Consider the following 24,328-nt stretch of genomic DNA (forward strand, 5'->3'; position numbering starts at 1 on the left):
CTTAGGTTCCGGCGTAGCAGGCCTAGCATCCTATTTGCCTTGTTGGTAACATTGGCGATGTGCTTTTGCCATGACAAATCGGAAGAAAACAGTAGGCCAAGATACGGGTAGTCACAGACTGATGTTAGTTGGATGCCTCCCAGGTGGTAATGAGCATTGGTGATCTTACGGCGCCGGGTAAACCTCATCAGATGGCACTTGTCTGTGTTGAACCGCATCTGCCAATTAACGGACCACAAGTGAAGACGGTCGAGATCCTTCTGGGGATCCATGCTGTCACTGATGTTGGATATTGACTTGTATAAAAGGCAGTCGTCGGCAAACAGATGCAGATTGGAAGTAATGCCAGTTGGTATGTCATTTATATATGTGAGAAACAGAAGTGGTCCCAGCACGGTGCCCTGTGGTACCCCAGATGTAACGGGTACCCACTCCGATGCTTGTCCATCGATGACCACACGCTGGCTACGTTGGGTCAAGAAGTGATTAGTCCACTGAAGGAGAGAGCCTTTGACACCATAGTGTTGTAATTTCCGCGATGTACGCCAGTGTGTGGCGTGTGCGACTGTGCGTGAGTAACGCGAAGTGAATCCAACGGCAAGGTCGTATGCGTTAGCGTTGTAGTTTGAAATACGTGATATACGATCGCGGTTGGATTGAGTGCAGCTGTTGAAAGCTGCGTTCATTCAATTGGAATTCTTACTACATATACTAAAATGCAGTAAACCTTTGACGAGCGCGTATTGTAAGGATACATCACATATTTACTGCGTTGCACGCACTTGTCTCTGATTGGCTGCTACGTTTACGTTTACGTTTACGTCGATACTCAGCAGGATCCTTTCCGGACGTCATGCCAAGGGTGCAGAAATGTTGATCACGTGCAGACTAGACATACAGGTGCAGCCAACAAAAACTTGAAAATTGAGGGTGCTGGAGTTGAAGACAACTGGAAAACTCAAATGGTGCGATGAACTGGATGAAGTGCGAGTAAAAACCAAGCAGCATGATTACAGGCTGGATGAAACTCCTCCCCTGAAGACTTCCAGGGTTGGTGCAGTTAGTACCACAACGCTACGGCGATATGTTGTTGCTGAGTGGAAATTTATGAATGAACTGGTGCGCCGTACGCGTTGTTAGCGCCGAATTTGCAACATCACGGTAGTCGCGCTCGTCAACAAAGGTTTGCTGCATTTGACTATAGTCAATGGTATGGTAGCAGGTCGATTCGGACCCAAACCAATTCGCCACATAGCAGTCAATTCGCCACACGCCAATTCGCCACACACCAATTCGCCACATGCCAATTCGGCCCCTGTATAAAACCGCATAGGGTTTCAGTGTGTAGAAGTTATGTAATTAAAAGACGAAAAGAAAGAGGACAATAAGGGGGATATACCACAATTAAAGACAGGTTAGGTGCCCGGTTTAATGTAATTTTAAGCATAATTTTAAGAAGTATATCTAGGCCTAATAGTGGAATACATTTTCATGTTTGTTTGTTGTGGAAATCCGATTGATTTGGCAGTTTTGAACCAGATCAATTGCTTTCAATCATGCATGTGCGTCATTGAATACCGCCTCAATATTAAAATATTGTTTTATTTGTGCTGTGATATTACTAGTGTGTTATTATTATAATTTATATCCCCGGGTTTATATCATTATTATTTATGTTATTATTATTATTATTATTATTATTATTATTATTATTATCATTATTAGTATTAGTAGAAGCAGTATTATAATAAAAGTCTCATTGTAGAATTTATTTGTTTATATTATTTCTTCTCTTTATATTCCTGTTATTTATGTATTTATTATGTGTTATTTGTTTATTTTTATGCTGTTTATTTATTATCAAGTTATTTAATATATATTTATTTATTTATTATTAATAGTTGTTCGTTTAACTTCTCTGATCTAATAACAAAATTAGTTCATTTTTTATCATGTTTGTGGGAACTATTTATCTGTTTATTGTATATTGATAGTAGGTTATAATAAAATAATGATAAAAGATAGGAAATGATATCATATGGCAACATCTTTGTATTGTCCACTTAATAATGTGATTAGCGCAATGTCAAGTTATACAACAGGAACAATAGCCAATGGTTAGGATATTGCCCGGGATATTGAATTCTTTGGTATTAATCATTGACTGGTAAGCTATTATTAATCAATGGAATCTATATAATGATATCATAATCTATATTATAATCATTGATACCAAGAAGACGTGTCTCATAAAAGTAAAAGTATAGGTTGGAGCATCGATATAAAAATAGGAGTCCACGAGACCTTCCCTATTTTGATCTCGTTATTAAAAGAAGTTAGGATAATTAAATTAGTACTAAGCGACTGGTAATAAAGACTAAGTACCATATGCGCAAAATACAAAGTTTCCCATCATCCGCCCGAATCACTTTTTACATTATATTACTAGCTTATATTTTCACGAACAATAATTAATTTAATATGTCTGAAATTTACGCCTTATGTATTTTTATGTTAAAAGGGCATTTCGTGATCCACAGCATCATCCCCCCACTTTTCTCAAAAAAAGTTGAGATTTTTATATCAATGGAAACCTCTGGCTACATAATGTTTATGTACAAAATATTTCTTGCAGATTAATTCGTTTGGCAAAGATATCGTGAAATTTGAATTTCGTTCTGGTGCACCAGAACGAGATTACAACGTATTGTCTATGGAGCAATGTAATACACATAATCATGCATAACTCGCAAACACAAAATCGGAATCAACTGAAATTTTGGGAATAAGCTTTTTTCGTGGATATCTACTGAAAAATGCCATAAAAAGAGGATGCTAGGATCACGAAATACTCCTTTAAATCCTTATGTACGTTATTTGAACAGGTTTCATGAACAAAGAATTTATGGTATATTAGGCCCGGATATTAGGCCACCGTTATAATAATTTTGAAATGTTTTATTTTACAAATTATTTTTACTTAGCCTACTTCATACTTTTTATAATTAAATTACTTATGGCCAGTAATAATTTATTATGGAAAAAAAGAGAGAAAAAACCCGCTAGTTTTGTGTATTTTTATTTAACCGAATCATTCATTTTACCGCGAACATAATGAAATCTTTAACATAATGAAACAAAAGCAATTTTGGCAAATTTAATTTTTCAAAGACAAATGCCAGCAGCAGCTGTGAGATATTGTGTGGGGTGCTGTGCAGTGAATTTTGCCCCCCTTTTGCACCGCGTGTTAGGGGCTGTCCATAATTTTCGCAATTTTCATTCACTTACGTACGAGGCGTACGTAAGAGGGGAGGGAGGGGGTAAAAATCCTGGGCATACGTAAGAAAAATGGCGATTTGTTTGAGCAATAAAAAAAAATGAAAGTGAAAAATTGTGGTATTTTCCAATATTTTATTGGAGTTTTAACCAATTGACCTAAAACTGTTCAATTCGTTTTAACAATTTCTATAACATGCCATGCAAACAATGATTTTCTCTTTAATTTTGAGTCTAATGCACATTATCCTTAATTTATTTCATATCAAAATACTTTAAAAAGTATTTCTATCTGCGCTAGGATCAATGGCAGCAAATCATGAAATGCACTAGTGTGGATTGTCATTGTTGCGACAAAGGACATGAAACCCACAGTTTAATTGCAAAATATACTAGTACACCAAACATGCCAAAGGGTGTCCCCCTGGTTTCCTCTATATGCGATGTGATCCCGGGGGTTCTTAGAGGAAAAGAGAGTATAGGATGTTCAGCAGATTTTGGAGTGCATTGATCATTTAGTTTAGATTCGGGCTGCATTCTAAACGATATTTTAATTTATTGATGGCTTTCGTTTTCATGAAAATAATGGTTTAAAAAGGAAGTTGTTTTTTCAGCATTTCTCAACTTATCTGTAAAAACACTAATTCAGAACCAACTGTCCTCCTGGAACACTAATATAACCCTAACCCTATACCTAATCAAACCTTTAACCTAAACTCACCCCAACCGCAATCCAACATCTCAATTTTGCCATTAGTAGTAGGCCTATACTCGTGGAAATCCTTCGCCATTTTACTTGTACTTAACTCGAGGGAGGGAGGGGGTAAAAAGGGCGTAGCTATCCGGCGGGATGGGGGGATAAATCCCCCCAATATTTTGCCTGGGGTTGGTCCATACAATGATCCCCCAATGTTGACGCCTGATAATGGGTTTCTGACCAAATTAACCTCATACTATTTGCCCATTTTAGGGGCTGTGAAAATTTCCGAACGGCCCGCCAAAAATCGCTTTCCCCCGGCCTGCCAAAAATCGCTTGCCCCCCCCCCTCTCGGCCCGCCAAAAAATCTTTGCCCCCCCTTTACACATGCCAAATTTTTGGGTTCCCAATTTTCAAACCTTAAATGGTCTAGATATATGTTGCGAGCAGGAAAACTTGCATATTAAAGCGTTTCTGTGCTGTTTTCCTAAGCCTATTTAGAGCGTTTTATTTATAAGGCGCCCCATGAATGTGTGCCAAAATCGCCCCCCCCGCTTTCGGCTCGCCAAAAATTGCTTCCCCCCCCTTCGCTCGCCAAAATGTCTTGCCTCCCCAGGGCTCATAATTATTGCACAGCCCCTTAGCCCCCCAAAGTGCAAATTTTTGCGCACTTCGCGCGCATTTATGCTACTTTTACACCATATTTTATCAGTTTAGCTTCAAAATAGCAACATTTTTCAGGCTTCTACCAATTTGTACCATAAGTTTATTCTGTTGCCAAAAAGGTGCTGGATTGACTATACTTCCAAGAATTTTTTTTCTTAATTCCCCCCCCGGCCCCCCCCATTCATGTCAAAAAGAAATCTACGCTACTGCACACCCCACATAACGCACACTTTCATGAGCAGTATTGAACACACATGGGCATATTCGAAGAATTGAGCGCGGAAATGGAAAATGTTACTATAATCGTTCTCATTGACCTTGGGTTGTTTATTTGTTCTCTTCACATCCACTCCCGCACACACACACCCCACCTCACACTCCATACACAACACACCCCTTCACGAACACACCCCTCGAAGAGTCGAGCGGAAATGGAAAATGTTACTTTTTGCGTGTTTTTTTCTTTCTCCTAGTAATTCTATAATCGTTCTCATTGACCTTGGGTTGTTTATTTGTTCTCTTCACATCCACTCCCGCACACACACCCCCACACACCCCACCTCACACTCCATACACAACACACCCCTTCACGAACACACCCCCTCGAAGAGTCGAGCGCGGAAATGGAAAATGGTTACTTTTATGCGGCGCATAAACCAATTTGAGTTTTCTTTCTCGGTATTGACGGTGGTGTTTGTTAGAAATCAGTAACTAAAGAAATATGATGAGCAGGAAGGTAAAGTCATACACATGATAGATGAAAGAAAGAAACATAATAATAATAGAATTATTAATTTAGACAAGTGTTAATTATGTGTATTGCCAGCCTGATCATGCAAACGACATCCGAGTAATAATAGCTTCCAAATCTGGGTGTTTGATATACCTAGATTGGGAAGACATGCATGCATGTCACATTTTAAGGCACCCTATATACTCATTTTACTCATCATGTGGTAATGATAATATTACATTAGAAAGTTATTATGTATAGGCTAATGCTCTGTTTCATTCATGAAAATGCTATTATTCACCAAAAAAAGAGTAAGCTCTTTGGCGTCATCTGGGATTTCCCTTTCAACAAAGGAGCACCAGCGCAGTACAATGCACTGCAGCATGTAGCGTATACTCATCGGCATGATCAAATAAATGTCAATCATTTACAAATCAGAATAGTCAGATTGCACCCTTTTTTCATTGCGGTAAGCATGGTAAGTATGATTAATACAATAATATAAGCTAATATAGGTGTGGTGTGTGCTAGAAATCAGTAAAGAAATATGATGTGCAATGTGCATGCTGGGATGTATAATGGGCAGAAAAGCATGGCATAGCATGATAAATGAAAGAAACATAATAATAGAAACAACTGAGGATGGAATTATTTTAGACAAGTGACAATGATTTGTATGACATCCCTAGTCTGACATGGTCTAAATGACTTCGATTGGGACTTCATTAAAACGTGAATATCACTTTCCAACTCCCCGGGGGCATGGTAAAGCATTCAAGAAAGAAATAAAGGGAAAATGTTATGGATGTTCATGTACATGGTTATGTTCATAATGAGTCTTTTGGTGAAAATTCGATCGAGAATGAAGGATGGTTCAAAAACTACATCATCGGACGTATGTATAATTTTTAATACCAGCAACGTATATAAACTATTATGATTGATAGTAAGTTTATAATGATAGATATAATCCTAATCCTATGAGATAAATCTTAAAAGGGTCAGGCTAAAGCAAGTGTTCCCTATTCAGCAAATGTGTCTTGTCACATACATTTTTACAAAATGACCATATCCTATTAGGCCTAACCGATATAACTTCCAAATCTGGGTGTTTAATATACCTAGATTTGGAAGACATGTAGGGCCTACTCCAGTACTTTATTCATAATTGTCGTACACAGGTATATACTTTGTATTAACTGATATAAATACTTTATCACATTCGTGCAAATGATATTTTTCAGAAGTTCCCCAATAACTCCCAATCAGGGATTTTCCTTCTAGCAAAGGAGCACCTGCGCAGTTCAACGCATTGTTGTAGATAATGCAACACCATCGAATTCATTCGTCTTCATATCCTGCAGGCATGATGTAGCCTATTATCATATCTTTATTTCATTCAAAACAGAAAGTCGTAAAGTTTCTACATGTGCAACCAAAAGACCTAAGTTGTAGATTCTGCCCTCAAAAGAACTCATTTTTAACCTTTCCCTCAAAACGGATCCCTTTTTTAAGCATGTGCCACTGAAATAATACATTTTTAGGATATATACTTCAAAGGAACCAAATGTTTTAGCATCTGCCCGCGAAAGTCCCTCGTTTTGTTAACATTTCCCCTGAAAGATTTCTATTCATGTAATTTTTGCCCCTTAAAAGACCCACACGTTGACTTGCGACCGCACATGCATGTCAAGTTACTTCGTGGAGTGACTCGGGTCGGCAGGGGACTTTACATGAATCACTGAAATTACGATTCATGAACAATTTATTGTAGGTCTAGACAATAGGTGCCATATTGCATGAATGTTTAAGTTCATAGGGCAAATGTTAAAGGTTTAGATTAGGTCACCAGGCACTCTTAATTTTTTATTCACGTGTTGTGATAAAAACATTGATTTGTTAAAATGTTCTTGATTCCCAATTACTAAATACAAGTATCGTACTTTACAAACTATTCTTTGCAATTCTGTGCCTAGAAAATAATTATCAAGCATGAATCACATGGTTTTATTTAAAACAAACTCATGTTGACCATAAACCGAATAAAATCATCCGTCTCCCAAGTTTAAATGCTGTGATGAATTAATTTTATATTTAATAGACCTGCTGCGCCGTAAATGTTTACACTGTTTCAACCATTGAAAGTCGGCTTGTTCAACCTTTAATTGTGGTCTTATCAATCTTTTTTAAATCCGAAATTTGGCTTTTTCAACTTTTCAAATTTGCCAAATATTAAAGGTAGGATTTTTCAACTTTTTTCAATGTTCTATATTAAGTTGATATAGGGCCGCCGCACCGCAAAACGCTATCTTCAGTAGATAGCGAAAAAACAAAACAAAACAAACACGAAATATCAAAATAATACCAAGTTTTTCCTATCACACATTCTGCCAAATGCGTGCATTAATTTCTGTTGTGCTTGGGCCCTAAATAATATTTTCAGTAGATAGCGAAAATACATGCATGAAACATCATCTATTCCCGCTCATATGTCAAACGATTGAAGCGATATCAAATAAAACAAAAATCCCGTACTCCGTGGCCCCCCGAACGCGCACATGCTATACGTGGGTTCCGTTGCCCACCAACGTGCCTTATAGACTAATACATGTATGCATGCATGGGTTCCCTTGCCCACCAATGTGCATTATGTTATAAACGTGTCAAAATCGGCAAGTTCAGTCGAGTTCAATGCTCCGTTGCCCACCAACGTGCTATGTTAAACGTGTTGAAGCGATGTGAAATATTAACACAATACAAGTCCATACTCCGCTGCCCACCAACGCGTGCCTATGTTAAGCACGGGTTCCGTTGCCCACCAACGTGCTTATGTTAAACGCGTTGAAGCGATTTGATATTAACAAAAGTCTTATACATGATGACTAAACACGTACATAATACTAATTGTATACTGAACTTCTGTATTTTATTGACCACCGGCACCGTAAGTGACACCTTTAGTATAACAGAAATTATAATAAATAAATAAATAATAAGCATGTCAATATTAATAGCGATCGAAGTTTAAATCAAACACAAGAGAAAATACATTGCCAAAAAAATATTTCTAGGTACTGAAATCATTTTTATTTCATGTCAAAATTTGTTATAGTTACATTTTAATATCTATCAATTCCAATAAAGTTTTAAATATAAAATACTATTAATTAATCGTGTTTTGAAAACTAGGCCTACTTCACGTGATGGTAAGAGCTGAATTTCATGAATTCGTACATGGATCCATTAAAGTAACTACTAGAGCTTACTAGCAAGCCAAGAATATTCACATAAAATGACTTTTCTGTAGAATTATGCGGTTTGATCATGATTTTGTATCTGATTTTGCTAGTGATATTTACTCTCCACGAAAACTACTATCTTTTTATCCGACTCTTTAAATGATAGATTCCATTGATCATGTTGATAACAAATACCTAACAGTAACGTGATTTGTACGTACCAAAGAATTTAACCTACTGCGACATTCTGCTTTTATATAAGCTTATATAAAGTGACAATGCGCTAATCACCTTATCAAGTGGACAATACCAAAATATTGCTACAGTGCTCTACAATAATAAAACTTGACCTAATAATGATAATGATAATAATAAGCCCTTTCGCAATTACAACTGCGCATATGCAGAAACAAAGTCGCCAAATAAATATAGCGATAAACACAACGAGGCTACTGTACATTTTCAATGGGGTGAACTTTGACGTTTCCGTAAAACGTTTTGTACTGGAATTTCGCTGACAGTTTGGTCTTCGCAGGAAATTTATATTTGTATTTCACAGGAAATATTAACATATGTAGGAATGAATAAAAATGTTTTACAAAAATATGTTTTTGAAGGAAGTGCAAAGTTAAGCCGCCATTGGAAATGCACTGCAGCCTCCTCGTGTTTATCTCCAAAAAATCGCAAATATTACCCACAATGCATCATGATTCTGAATTTGCGAACTGGCTTATAATAATAATTATAAATTATACTCCATTTACTATTATGCACATACATGAAAGCCACTATAGTGGATCACGTACACCTGTAGCTGGGTGATGCCAAATAAGATTTTCACAACAACAAACAAAACATGAAAATATATTCCACAATTTATTATACTTCTTAAAATTATGCTTTAAATTACATTAAACATGTGACTATATAGTTTCTTTAATCATGGCATATCCCCTTTTTATATTATCCTCTTTCATTTCGCCTAACATCTTCTCATTGAAACCCTATGAGGTTTTATATAGGGGCCGAATTGGCGTGTGGCCGAATTGGCATGTGGCCGAATTGACTGGGGCCGAATTGGCTTGGGTCCGAATCGACTCGCATTCAATGGTATGCTGGGCTTTTGGGTGGGTAGGTTACAATAAGCGTTTTATACTTTTAAAACTAACAAAAACCAAGGATCGCAAAGTAACAAATAAAATAGACAATAACAATGAGAAAATACTCTAATAATCTTCTCTTCAAATACTTACACAAATGATCAACAATCAAAATCCCTGCAAAATCCGACGAAAAGAAAAGCCTAGCAGTCGAAATTCAACGTACCGCCTACTTCCGGGATCTTTCTAACGTTGAGTTGAAGTGTGTAATTTTTAGTTACAGCTGAAATCGTGTAAATGAAAGTTCCATTAATTTGAAGTATAGTTATATCAAAGTCACATATTAGAATATTATAATTGAAAAAATATTTATTTGATAAAAAGTTATTTTCTTTTGAAGACGATGTGTTTAATAAAAGAAAAAGTAATATGCTTTCAACAATAACTATTCCTCCAGTAGCTACACGTTAGAAATCAAGTCCCCTTTAACAATCGTCCACAAAACCAGCATAACGCTATAGGATAACTGAATATCCAAAAACGTAACGCATCACGTATTTTATGAATGATTTCTGATAAGAAAATAGCCTCTCTACTGCAAATTATTAATTTGAAAAATAATGTAGGGCAATATTTTTTACACGTGTGAGCCAAAATAAAAATAAAAATATGTATAAATGTTTTAAAATTATACAAAATGGATATTTAGATTTTTGCTAAATATATTTTGTATTTGATAAAAATGTTATAAAATGAAATGTACACATTTTAGACATGCTGGAAAAAATGGCTGCCTCGTTTGTGTCCCGAATTTTCGCGATTTCGCATCGGAATTCTTGTAATTTTGTTCGTTATTCAGCGAACAATATACCTCCTGTAGCATGCAACAGATGCACAGTTATGTTAACTAGGAATGTAACGGTGTTATCAAGTAATCGCTTGAGAACAGAGTTGCTTTTAGGCTCTAAATTGGGAGGTAAGCTTAAAGTAAAATAAATGTTAACACTTCCTACGACAAAGTGATTCAGAAGTGAATCACTTGGGTCATGTGACGTCAAAATAATTTGTCCTGCCCTTTGTGCTAATGTCAACACGATAAATCATTCATAAAAATTGTAAAAAATCGCACAAATCGCATTCGAAATACACCTAATTTGAAACAGCTGTCCCGTCTCTCTCTGATGACATTTTTATCCCGTTTTTTTTTTTACAAATTAGGATTTTTCCTTTTAAAGGCTATTTTTTACACGTTGACCCTTTACCTAGCCTCAATCCCTTGAAAATCAGGGGGCAAAGTAAGCATGTAAGACATGTCTATGAGCCAAACAGCCAAAACCCTGGGATCGCGATCGCTAAAAAAAAGTATCTAGAAACGCCATACGAACTATTTTCAGATTTGTCAATGTGGTTTGTGTGACACGAAAATGGCGACATTCAGTGAATTTGACAAACTAAATCGTGTTTTTCAAGACAAATCAGATAAAAGTGATAGTGAATTTGAAAGTTTTAGGAAGAATGGAAATCAGGGCAACTTTGGGAGTGATTCGGGACCCAATATAGCTGTTGACAGCGATGAACAAGCATCGGGGAGATTTCGATATGTGAAAGCTGTGGGGCAATTTTCAATACGTGATGGTAATGCACTGCATTTCACGTATGATTCTTGCTCCATCGCCAATCATAAAATACATCAGGGCAGCGTGGCATTTCGCGAGTAAGCAGTTATGCAGAATAGATATACATGTACCCCTGTATGTAAGTTTGTCTGTTTTGTGTGTGTGTTTGTTTTATAATTTGATATTTTCATAGGTTCAAAATAAATAAGTATTCAATAACAGTACATGACACGTACATAGGATTGGGTTCACCTCAAGTTCTGTAGTGACCGCAGTATTAGAATTGTGCGAGTAAAGTTCATCGCAAAGAGTGTACACGCAAGCGTACAATTGCGGTTTGTCCACACGCTTGCGTCACAAAAGCGAAAAAGCATTGACGTCATCGTCACTAGCTATCGAACTTGGAAAGTCATGAATGCAGTGAAAGTTGAAGCGACATGCAATGCATGCATATCATGCATATGATTTACATTCAGTGTTTTTATTTCATTGAAAAAATTGGCTTTCCTAAATTGACAGTGAAATACTAAAAAAATAGTAATAACATTTGCTCTAACTGATCAGTTTTTATATTTTATTTGCATTTTATTCACAAATAAATGTATAAATAATATTTTGATACATTTGAGTAAATAATATAAACTCAACACAAAATCTACACAATCTAGAGAATTTTATTTGCAAAAATTAGTAACCGGCAGCTATTATAAAAGCACCCAAAAAACACCCAATTTCTCAAAATGGCTGCCCTTGGTCGTAGGAAGTGTTAACACGTCTATCACTGTCTATGGTAGGTATAATACAAACAAAATTGAACTTTTTTTGATTCTCATCAAAGTAATCTCATATTAAAGAGCTAAATGAAAGAAAACTGATGAGGCATAAATGAATGTCATACGACATGTGGTTGCGGAGATATGCTAATTTGAATGTCTCAATTTTTCAGCCAATTTTAGACTCGCTGAGGCTCATGGACGCTGTTCCTATGTCCATCAGAGCCTCAGATTTCCCATTTTGTGTGTAAATTTGATTTACACGCTATCTCTATGGAGAAATACGCTTTTTAGACTTTGCGCCGCTTATTCCATTTAAAAAATTTCTTTGAAATTTGGACTATGCATATATAAAACTGTACTCATACTGGGATCTAACCCCCATTGGAGGTATTCTTACCTACTTCTTGAAACGCAATATCATTTCGAATTTCGGCGAATAAAGATGATTTACGACGCCGTCTCTCTCACCATGCGATGCCCCACAAAAATGATCACGAACTGAAATCAGTGAAATGTAACAAATGCTATTGCGCATGCGCAAACATAACATTTAGCCTGCATTTACCAGTCGCACTAATTGGTAAGCATTGAGGTCAGCGCCCAAAATGGTGAGATAAACTAGGAACACTTCATAATTCAGTGGGTGACATACGTGATGCGGGAAGATCACACGTACAGTGCGTTAACGGCATAGGGAGTGAGACGACAACAAGGAATATCCAGGGTTGCCAATGCAACAATAAATAAGCCCAAAATGCCAGCAATAAATACGGATTTGAACGACTGGTAATTAGATTAACAACAAGGTCACGCGTGAAAATATAAACGCTAAAATTGATGGCCACCTAATTTTCACATATCGAAAACACACCAATATCATTATTAATCAGTGTACCACCCAAAATATCAATAATATTATTATAATTAAATAAAATCTTTTATCAGTGCTATTTCTATATCTACTAAATTGCAAGTCACTTGGCTAATTCATGTAATTGTTGACATACTTGTGTCACGAAAATAGCATATGCCAGCATCAACGATATCGTAACCATAGGGGAAAAATACAAAACAGATTTACACATTTCAGAGATCTAAAGTGTTGTCAGCTTCCTTCAGGAATAATTTATACAGTTCTGTATTTCTTTATATACATATGCAAATAGCACATTAAAAAATAAGCCATCTTTGCGAAACACAACAATATAAATCTTTCTCCCCTACGCATAATAGAACATTCCCATAAATTAAGTACACCGTAAGCTCCTCCCATCTTACCGACGACTAAACAAATGCGACCGAGAACGGCACGTTGGATTTTGTCCTGAAAATTGTTTCATCGTGACGATCAGAAACGCCAAAAATTGATTTTTTACTACGCTGCATATTCTACTGGAATCAAAGTACATGTAGGGATCACATTTGAAGGTAAATAGGCCAAATATTGCAAGAAAATCTACTCACTAGGACTTTAGGGAGTCCGCTCGGAGTACACGGCTATAGGGAAAACCGATAACAGTGACTAGCCAATTTCCTGTACAAACTTTTTGTGCATGCATGCACATATTAAAATGCTTATAGGCCTATACTGTGCATTGTGAGTACACAATTTTAAGAAACAAGCCCAGTCTTGCTATTTACTGGTACTGAACTGTAAATGTAATCCTAGATTGATTGAATTTGTATTGATGTGAACATAAGGTAGGTAGGCCTATGCTAGGTGAATTTAAATTTGCCATCAAACTGCATCATTTTATATATCAAATTAAAGCCCTTGAGTAAACAAAGCCAAAACTGAAAACCATTTTTTCATAGCACTCTCCGTAGCAAAGTTACATCTTGTCAAAGATTGACTTTCATCAAAAAGTTTCAGCTAGCAAAATTCCCCAAAACGGCATCTCGGGGGTGTTTCTAGATCTTAGTCTCATTATGAAAGCAGCTTTTTTTAATGGAAATGCTATCCAAATCCCTCTAAAATTCCATGTGTGGGTGACTTATCACCATAAAAAATCATATATTTGGGTCAAGTGAAGTATAGAAAACATATTTATGTAGGTTTCTTTCTTCGGGCACTTGTTTTAAATTTCTATGTAAAAATGCATTGACATTGTCGGCGAATTTGACTGACTAGCAAATGTGTTAACTAAGGTTTGCCTGGGTTACCTACATAAGGGCCTATCATTTTCTTTGGAAGGGGGGGGGTCCAAAATATACAGGGGGTCATAATTTTTTGGAAAGCAAAATAGGGGGAGGTCATAAAATTTTGATGACCAAAATGTAGGAAGTTGCAAGATGACCACAGATAGTGTGTTTAACTCGATCTAATTCCCCCCAAATTTTTTTTCAAAAACATCGCCGTAAAATTTACTACCGGTAATGAATTTTCAAAATGGCGCCGGGTGCGCGATTTCCCTATGCTGAGAGAGGCTGAATCTTGCGCATGCTCAGGTAAGGAATGCTCACATACCTATCTATGGCAGCAATGAAGTATGATGCCATCAATTTAGGTACACTACATTGAAAGTTGAAATGAATGAGAGCGCAGTGCGATAATACTCATACATATTAGGGAGGCACTAAAATGGAAGAAGAATAGTAGTTTATTTGAAAGTATGCATCAAAAGAAGAACAATGTTTTTAAATGAAGTACGAAAGGTGAATTCAAATTTGCCATCAAACTCAGTTCCAATAATTCAAACGCCGGGAGTTCCAACAGGGGATGTGTATGTAGGTGATAATGTGTCTAGCCCAGCAGCAGTCAAGTTCGGTGTCCCCCAAGGATCAATCCTTGGGCCCCTTCTTTTTACGTTGTACATAAATAACCTTGCCAATGTTGTCACTGACACTAACTCTAAAGTCACCTTAGCTGATGACACAGCTATTTTTGTTACGGGTAAGTCTGTCAGTGACATCAACGACAGAATGAATAGAGAAATCAGTAAGGTTGAGTTCAAGTGGCTTAACAAAAATTATCTCACCCTCAATGTAAAAAAGACCAAGGCTATGCTTTTATGTACCCAACAAAAAATGTCTTGTAAAAATGATGATTTGAAGGTGTATAAATAATGCTTTAATTGAAAATGTGTATAAATTCAAGTATCTGGGTGTGTGGCTGGATCCAGCCCTTACCTGGAATGAACAAATTAACAAAATCTGTAAAACTGTTTCAAAACGTAATGGTCTGCTGTGCAGACTTAGAAAGGTTTTACCTCAAAAAACCCTCAATCTCCTGTTTAAGGCTCTTATTTTACCTCATATGGACTACTGCGACTCAGTGTGGGGAAATGCTGGTACGACCCTTCTGAAAATGCTTGACAGGTTGCAAAACACTGCTGGCAAAATTATTCTTGGTCTCCCACATAGATACCCCACTGATGTTCTTCTAAATACCTTGAAGTGGGACAAACTTGATGTCCGTCGCAGTATCCACCTTAACATCATGGTCTACATGTATAAGAGCCTTAGCAACATCCTCCCACTCCCTTTATGTAACATCTTTTCCACAGTCAGTAACAGTTTTGTTACCAAGGCAAAAGAAGTTTTAATTTAAATAAATAAATAAAATAAATAAATGTGTTTAATGTGCATTCACATTTTATACATACTTTAGCCGTCGGTACAAAGAAATTGTTGCTCCAAAAATGATTGAAAATTTCGCATTTGTAATCGTTTTTCACCACAAAATAAGGTATGAAAACACAGGTGAGCAATGTATGAATATATGGAGAGGTCAAACAGGTTGTTAATTATTGTCAATATTAATATTTTGCGACATTTATAATGAAAACAATTAACACTCAAGACACCCAATGGGACCTTCTACAACTTGAGAACAAGTCCTCAATCGTTCGATATTTGTAGTTACTACAACTGCATCAAACTGCATTATTTTAATTTTTATATATATCAAATTCAAGTTAAAGCAACCAGATTGGCCCAAACCGCTTAACCGGGGTCCAAACACAATACATATTTTACATTAGGCCTACCGTAAATTTAGATTAAAATTACAGATTTTTCAAGGAAACCTACATAATTAATATGTTGTCTATACTTCACTTGACCAAATATGATTTATTTTTGTGGTGAGATAATCACACGTGGAATTTTAGGGGATTTTGATAGCAGTTCCATATAGAAAAGCTGCTCTATCATGAGACTATGCTGTTTTGTTTTTTAATTGATGCATTAAAAGTTGGCTGAATATTTTAATGAAAGTCAACCTTTGACAAGATGTAACTTTGCTATGCGGCCTATGGAAAGTGCTAGCCATATAGATGAGTTGCCTGGCAGTATGGGCATGCATGATCACAATTTCCATTGTTTTTTGCCTGGCAGTATGCTTGCTCATCATATTTTGTTCAGGGCTTGTGTTTTTAATACTCCCGCCACATCATAATAAGGCTATTGAACAGTGTAGTGGTTGCATGGGGTTCACTCAAGCATATCGATTTACCAGTCCCTTGCCTTTGTTGAAAAAGATTGAGGTCAACTCATCAATATACACTAGCCTAGAGTGGTAAAGTTCTGTGTTTTTGATCCGAGGTCATTCACATCTCTAATATACATGAATAGGCCTAATAATTGATTGATTGATTTTATTTAGTTCTAAAGTAGATTTTGCTATAAAAAGGATGAAAAATACATTTCTCCCGCGGGGCTTGTGCATTTGACACATCAACATCTGAGCACACATGCATTATTGATTCCCAATTTCCGTATAACAATTCTATTATCAATACACTCCATGTGTAAATGATTTTTAATATTCTTTTGTTTTGCTTGTAGGTACACAGTGTTCCAGGTTGAAGAATCCCAACAAATTCATACATACCAGTTCATCTCAATTGGCAAGCAAAGATTTTTATAAAATTTTAGGTGTATCAAAGAATGCTGACCAGAAAGAAATCAAGAAAGCATATTTCAATGTGAGTATATTATTCATGTTTAATGTTTTATTGTAAATTTTGAGTGTGACAGGCATTTATTTTAAAATTTATTTAATGTATGCCTTCTTCAATAACAGATCACAAATTGTGCTTTAAATAGTTTAATCAAAACCTGTTTGTGCTATGGCTACATTTTGTTAGAATTTGAAATTGTATTATGTGTCAGATAACTTGTCAGAGATTGTTGAGATTTAAAGAGGTCAAGCGCCTCACAAACCACTTGCATTTTAGAGTAGGTCAAGGGTCAACTATCAGTGGTTGATGGGTCAGTTTTGTCCAGGGGCCAAATTGAGAACCCCTACTAGTATTAACACTCTACTAAGTAAATGCATTTTGACCACAGCTTGACTTTTAAAATAATCACGTACGTACGTACATTGGATTCAACAGCTTCATGTACAGGGTGGTCCAAAAACAACTTGACCCAATTTTAAAGGTTAACATTGCAAAGTATATATCTACAAAGTTGGAAAGGCTGTTTCAAAATGAATGTTCTTTCAGAATATGTAACAGCAAATTAAAACGAGACTAGTCAACTGTGAGTAATTAACCTTTGAAATTTGTCCAAGTTGTTGTTTTTTGTCTACAATGTACTGTAATCTCTTTTTCCTTGATTCTACAGTTAGCCAAAAAGTACCATCCTGACAAAAATAAAGAAGACCCTGATGCTGCCAAGAAATTTGCAGAGGTTGCAGAGGCTTATGAAGTAAGTTACATCACACGAGGGATATCTATAGTCTGTATGCCTTCCTCAAGGCAGTAATTTAGGTATTGATTTTCATTGAATCTCTAAGCGTAATGATAAGTATATGAAAGTATTTTCTGAAAGGAAATGATGCAAGGAATCCAACTAGCATAAAGGATTGCTGCAAAAATGAGCATTTTTTGCAAAAATCACATAATTGTTTAGTTTACTTGACTGCCTTGAGGAAGGCATATGTGTACATCCATATCAAAACGATGCACTTGTCGGCTGCTACATGTGCCTCATTTCACATAATAGCTAGGAATAAATACCAGACTCATCTCAAGTGGAGGTCAATTCAAATCATCCCCAACTGACATGGTTATTGAATGTTCTCTGTATTAATAAGCCATGTGACTTGGGGATGATATAAAGTGACCCCCACTTGAAATGAGTCTGTTTTTGGCTCTGAGCGAAGCTAAAAGGGCCTAACTGATCGCAACAATTAGAGAGCCAATTCGGGCTTGGTTTTTATGCTAAGGATGTTTGTCTGTTTGATATTTGGTCTTGAAATTTGTTTCTAAATTTTGCTTATTTATTATTTAATCGATTGCACTCCAGGTAGATTTCAAATACTGTCGATAAAATATGATTTTTTGGTAAAAAAGCCACGATGAACGAGTTGTTTTGTGGTACCCTACATGTATGTGTGCTAGAGATTATTTTGGTCTGTATAATTTAAGTTGCGTAAAAGTGACGGAAACCAACGGAGGGTAATTTCTTAAGATTCAGTTCAGATTCAGAAGTTATTTACTATTTCATAACTTTTCTTAACTATTTCTTTACAATTTAAATAAAGAAATAGTTGAGGAATGTCAAAAATGGTCAAGAACATGTCTGAATCTTGAATAAATCTGAACTAATGAATCGGGTAAATGAATTTCCTAGTGGACTATTTTTCCTTGCGCAAGTGCACATATTTTTGTGACCTCAATTTTTGTGCAAAACACGGACAGAAAGTCATGAAAAATGTTCGTATTTCATCACACTCATTGTAGTTTTGTTAGAATATAGTTTTAAAAAGTCAATTTAATCATATTCTGGACATGATTCTGAGGGAAAATTATATTTTCAATGAGATTTTACTTTACCCCACGGAAATTGTTCAATTTGAACAATTTCCGTATTTTTCCATAGCAAAAACAGTCTAAATAAATGATGTTCCACTTTGCACAACAATTTTATACTTCAGAATATCAAAGATTGATATGTTTTCTCTTGAAAAACAACATGGTTTTTAGGCCAGGACTTCTTAAGAAATTCAAGACCAAGGTTTATTTGATCGATGTTACGCCGATGGTCCCCGATCTCGCCATGATTTTGGCTTGTTTTATGTTTACAATCAGGAGGTCATGACCTATGGCGTATTGATCGATTCTGATCTGTTCTGATTGGATGGTCTCAAGGTCGCCACAGTTATGAATGAATAATTCACAAGGTCATTGGGGGTGGGGGTGGGTGGCAGTAATAGAAAAGGTCAAAATAATGTTGGATAATGAACATAATAATGTACATAATAATAATAATAATAATAATAATTGAATTCAAATGTGACTGAAATTAGTGGTTTCAGAAATCATTGATTGCAAGTTGCAAAGTTTCATTTTTTACTATAGGCTGTGCAATATTAATCATGAGCTAAATTTTGAGAGAAATCAAAAGGAATGGCAAGCAATCAATGACAGCAGGGGGGGGAGAAAAATCACTTTTTTTAATAGTATTCCCTGATCAGAAAAAAGTTACAAAGATCAATTATTTGAACCGATGGCTGCTTTCGGAAACTAATAACAACTAGTAGGCCTATGGGCATGAAATTTGGTAGGTACAGTCAACATTTATAGCCAAATTTTCGGAAGGTCATTTCGGGGTCACCAGAGATCATCTGAGGTCAAATTAGTAAAAACTACTGGATGGGCGTGAAACTTGGTGGATACAGTCGACATTGGAATCAAATTTTTGGAAGGTCATTTCGGGGTCATCTGAGGTCAAATTAGTAAAAACTGTCATATGGGCATGAAACTTGGTAGGTTCAGTCAGAGCAAAATATGGTAATTAAGTACCTAATTTGCATAATTTATGCGTAATAAGCAAAATACCTTGTGAACAGATTATCTGGAGATCCGTATGGGGTAGTGACGTAACTTGGTGGGGAGTAGCGTGGCCAGATGTTCTCGACCTGATTAGATTATCAGCGCAAAATATGCTAATTAAGTAAAAAACGCTTTTGGTCTTTTGTTCGTGGTCGCAAAAAAGAACCCGATGTTAAATCATTTGTTGTTAACGGCAAACTGTGCTCTGACCCGGCCGTTATTGCTGACAATTTTAACCAAACTTTTGCCAGCTACTTTACTGCCCCCACCTCTCCAGCCTTTGATATCACATCTCCCTTATTACCTGTGACCCCCTTATGCTCCCTCCAAATAACCATAGACCAAGTTATACACCGCATCAAAAAACTTAAAACTGATGGTGCTGTTGGTCCCGATGGTTTGTCAGCGAGGATGCTTAAGCTCTGCATGTACCAGGTTGCTCCAATTCTCACCAAATTATTTAATCTTTCTCTTAGTTCTGGTCACCTTCCTAGCGGCTGGAAACAAGCCAATATTGTCCCTGTTTACAAAAAGGGGGACCGCTCAAATGTTGCTAATTACAGGCCCATCGCTCTGACTAGTATTGTCTGTAAAATGCTTGAAAGCATCGTGGCTGACAACCTTCGTGTCCATCTAGGTAACAACAATCTCTTATCATTAAGTCAACATGGCTTTAAGCCTGGTTTATCATGTTGTACACTATTACTTGATAAAACAAATGAACTCTTGGAATTAATGGACAGTAAATCTACTCAAGTTGACCTCATTTCTCTAGACTACAGCAAAGCATTTGACTGTATATCACACAACATTTTGATTTCTAAACTTGAAAAAACTTATGGTATCAGAGGTCAACTGCTTGCCTGGATCAGTTCCTTTGTCTTAGGTCGTGTTCAGAGGGTTACTTTTAGAGGGCAGAGTGCTGATTGGGTCTCGGTCCTTTCTGGAATTCCTCAGGGCTCTGTTCTTGGCCCCCTGCTCTTCACCATTTATGCCAATGATCTAGGCCAGCATTTGACCTCTGGTATCGGGCAATTTGCTGATGATACATTTCTTTATCGTGCAATTTACAATGCTAATGATGTAAGGGATTTACAAATGGATCTTGACAAGCTTTCGGTTTGGTCGTCTCGTAATTCACTTCAATTGAATCCTACTAAATGTAAATTTATATCTATCACTCGTAAACGTACTTCATATCCATCAGTGTATAGTATTAACAACATCAATCTTGATCAGGTAAATAATCTTCCCCTCTTGGGTGTCACCATCTCAGATAAGCTTAATTGGGATGCTCATGTTAAGGATGTTATAGCAAGAAGCAACAAACTTCTTGGTTTTATTAAGCCATGTGGCCGGGAATCTCCCCAGAGGTTCTCCTCCAATTATATCGGACCATGGTCTTGCCCATCCTCGATTACTGCTCCCCTGTGTGGATGCCCCACACAAAGCGTCTCAAAAATGCTCTTGAACGCGTTCAAAGGACAGCCACCAGAGCTATTCTCCATCAGAAGCGTCGCGAGGAGGAGTACAATGTTCGTTTGGAGCGTCTTGACCTCAGTTATTTGTCCCAAAGACGTGAATACATGTCTATTTCACTTGTTTCCAAATGCCTCCTCAATGTTGACTGCTGCAATGCTATGCCTGCTTTAAATAAAATCCGTCCAAATAGTAGGCATCCCGATCACCTTATTTTTCACCATCTCAAAGCCAAAACTGATGCTTTTCTTTATCATTCCATCCAACGCTTCCCCAAAAATGGTCTGACCTCCCCCGTCACATCACTGATATTTATTTGTGCAATAGCTTTAACTGCTTCAAATCCCACTTGAGAGACCACTTTCAGTCCATTCAAGAAATTTAATCCTTGGTGACATCTATGTTTTGTTGCGGTGATAGGGTGGGAGGGGGGCATTATCTCATTATGTTGTGGTGTGTTTTATCCTGCTTGGCTAAGTGCAATATATTGTGTCTCTTTATTGTATCTTGGGGCTTCATGCCTTTAACTTAGTGCTGTTTTTAAAGAATGTTTGTACTTTTGATGTGTTAATAATCTTTGTAATTTTTATGTGTATTTATAGTGCAATACTTTGTTTATTTTCATGACCAGCTTGCAAGGGTGGGGTCCACTCATCTTTTAGATGTCAGTGCTTTATCTGCCACTTTTGTTGGGCCCTGGCAGCCCTTGCTTGCTGGTCTAATTTTGCTGTATATTTTTGTTGAAATGCCTAATGAATAATAAATAAATAAATAAATACCTAATTTGCATAATTTATGCGTATTTGATGCGTATCAAGCAAAAAAAAACCCTTGCGAACAGCTTATCTGGAGATCCGTATGGGGTACAGTGACGTAACTTGGTGGGGAGTAACGTGGCCAGATGTTCTCGACCTGGTTAGATTTTCAGCGCAAAATATGCTAATTAAGTACCTAATTTGCATAATTTTAAATGCGTATTTGATGCATATCAAGCAAAAACCCTTGTGAACACCTTATCTGGAGATCCGTATGGGGTACAGTGACGTAACTTGGTTTTTTTTAATCATACGCCGAGGTTCTCGACCTGATTAGATTTTGAGCGTAAAATATGGTAATTAAGTACCTAATTTGCATAATATATGCGTAATAAGCAAAATACCTTGTGAACAGATTATCTGGATATCCGTATGGGGGTACAGTGGCGTAACTTGGTGAGGAGTAAGCGGGGCCAGAGGTTCTCGACCTGATTAGATTTTGAGCGTAAAATATGGTAATTAAGTACCTAATTTGCATAATATATGCGTAATAAGCAAAATACCTTGTGAACAGATTATCTGGAGATCCGTATGGGGTACAGTGGCGTAACTTGGTGGGGAGTTGCGTGGCCAGAGGTTCTCGACCTGATTAGATTTTCAGCGCAACATATTTTATCCAATTTCGTGAGGTCAAAGGTCACATAAAAGGTCAACGGAGGTCACCAAACCTTTTAATAATTAATTTTTAATTGTGCATCATATAACCAAATAACAGCTTGATCGGTCATGTAATTAAGGAAATATGACGACTTTAAGATAGTCGCTTTCCATGTAAAGTATAGCAAAGTAGCACGTTCAATGAGTGATAACTCGTAAAGGAAGCATCTTTCTGTTTTGATTTATTACTTTGATGAAATAGTTCTTTGGTATTGCCAAATTTGATTGCAAATTTGTAAGGTGGGCCCCTGAACCCCTGCCATTTAAAGCCAAATTTTTGGATGGTCATTTTGGGGTCACCAGGGGTCATCTGAGGTCAAATTAGTAAAAACTGTCGTATGGGCATGAAACTTGGTGGGTACAGTCAACATTTCAAGCCAAATTTTGGAAGGTCATTTCGGGGTCATCTGAGGTCAAATTAGTAAAACTGTCGGATGGGCATGAAACTTGGTGGGTATAGTCAACATTTAAAGCCAAATTTTGGAAGGTCATTTCGGGGTCACCAGGGTCATCTGAGGTCAAATTAGTAAAAACTGTCGTATATGCATGAAACTTGGTGGGTACAGTCAACATTTAAAACCAAATATTTAGAAGGTCATTTCGAGTCACCAGGGGTCATCTGAGGTCAAATTAGTAAAAACTGTCGTATGGGCATGAAACTTGGTGGGTACAGTCAACATTTAGAGCCAAATTTTTGGAAGGTCATTTTGAGGCCACCAGGGGTCATCTGAGGTCAAATTAGAAAAAACTGTCATAGGGGCATGAAACTTAGCACGGGGGGTACAGTCAACATTTAGAGCCAAATTTTTAGAAGGTAATTTCAGGGCCACCAGGGGTCGTCTGAGGTCATATTAGTAAAAACTGTTGCATGGGCATGAAACTTGGTGGGTACAATGTACAGTTACCATCAGCCAGATAATCGTGCCCAGCCGATAACCGCCAAATTCATTTACCTCTACCAAAAGTTATCGCAAAAGCAGGGGGTCGCAAAAGCAGGCGAGACTCGTGGTTTGAGAACCGCCTTGTTACCCTCTGAAATGGCCTTTCCTGTGGTGCTAAATGTGCAAAACCATCTGGACCCCACCGGGGGACCCTTAAGGGACCCCCGGCCGTGCTGGGCAAGAGTTCCGCTCGCTATGCTTAGCTAGTTCAGGATTTTTTGGGTCAGCTTGTGACATCTCTGACTGTTGTATTTAGTCTGAAACTTGGTGGGTAGTCACCAATTAGAGCCAAATTCTTATTCAGACTAACACTATTCTTGACATAGGCCTATTTTGATTAGTTTAGACCCGTTTGGACCCTTTTCCATCCAATTCCACCCGTTTCGATCCATGTGGCTAAATATTAATTCCCAAAATTGATTGATGTATCATTGTATGCTCTGCAAATGAGATAGCTACCAACTGACCAGACGTACCCATTGAATGTAATATGTCACATAATGATTTCACCTGTTGCACATTCGACTTTCACTGTCACCATAAAGCACA

General features: G+C 37.0%; 2 protein-coding genes across 3 annotated transcripts in view; one reads left to right on the plus strand and one right to left on the minus strand.

Moving 5' to 3' along the window:
* LOC140160905 (coronin-7-like) overlaps positions 1-10,033 on the minus strand; it is a 45,303-nt gene extending 35,270 nt beyond the window's left edge. The window contains exon 1 of the mRNA XM_072184237.1: positions 9,865-10,033. The gene's annotated coding sequence lies outside the window, so the exon portion shown is untranslated. The remainder of the gene's footprint in view (positions 1-9,864) is intronic.
* A 433-nt stretch (positions 10,034-10,466) lies between these two features.
* The window catches only part of LOC140160907 (dnaJ homolog subfamily A member 3, mitochondrial-like), a 40,208-nt gene continuing 26,346 nt past the window's right edge, over positions 10,467-24,328 (plus strand). The window contains exons 1-3 of one of the 2 annotated variants that reach the window (XM_072184241.1): positions 10,467-10,687; positions 16,892-17,031; positions 17,675-17,758. In XM_072184241.1, the coding sequence (XP_072040342.1) occupies positions 10,486-10,687; positions 16,892-17,031; positions 17,675-17,758 (426 nt within the window). In that variant the 5' untranslated portion in view covers positions 10,467-10,485. The remainder of the gene's footprint in view (positions 10,688-16,891; positions 17,032-17,674; positions 17,759-24,328) is intronic. The other variant, XM_072184240.1, reaches the window with a different exon arrangement.

The sequence above is a fragment of the Amphiura filiformis genome, chromosome 9, assembly GCF_039555335.1.
Source record: "Amphiura filiformis chromosome 9, Afil_fr2py, whole genome shotgun sequence".
In the NCBI taxonomy this organism is placed as follows: domain Eukaryota; kingdom Metazoa; phylum Echinodermata; class Ophiuroidea; order Amphilepidida; family Amphiuridae; genus Amphiura; species Amphiura filiformis.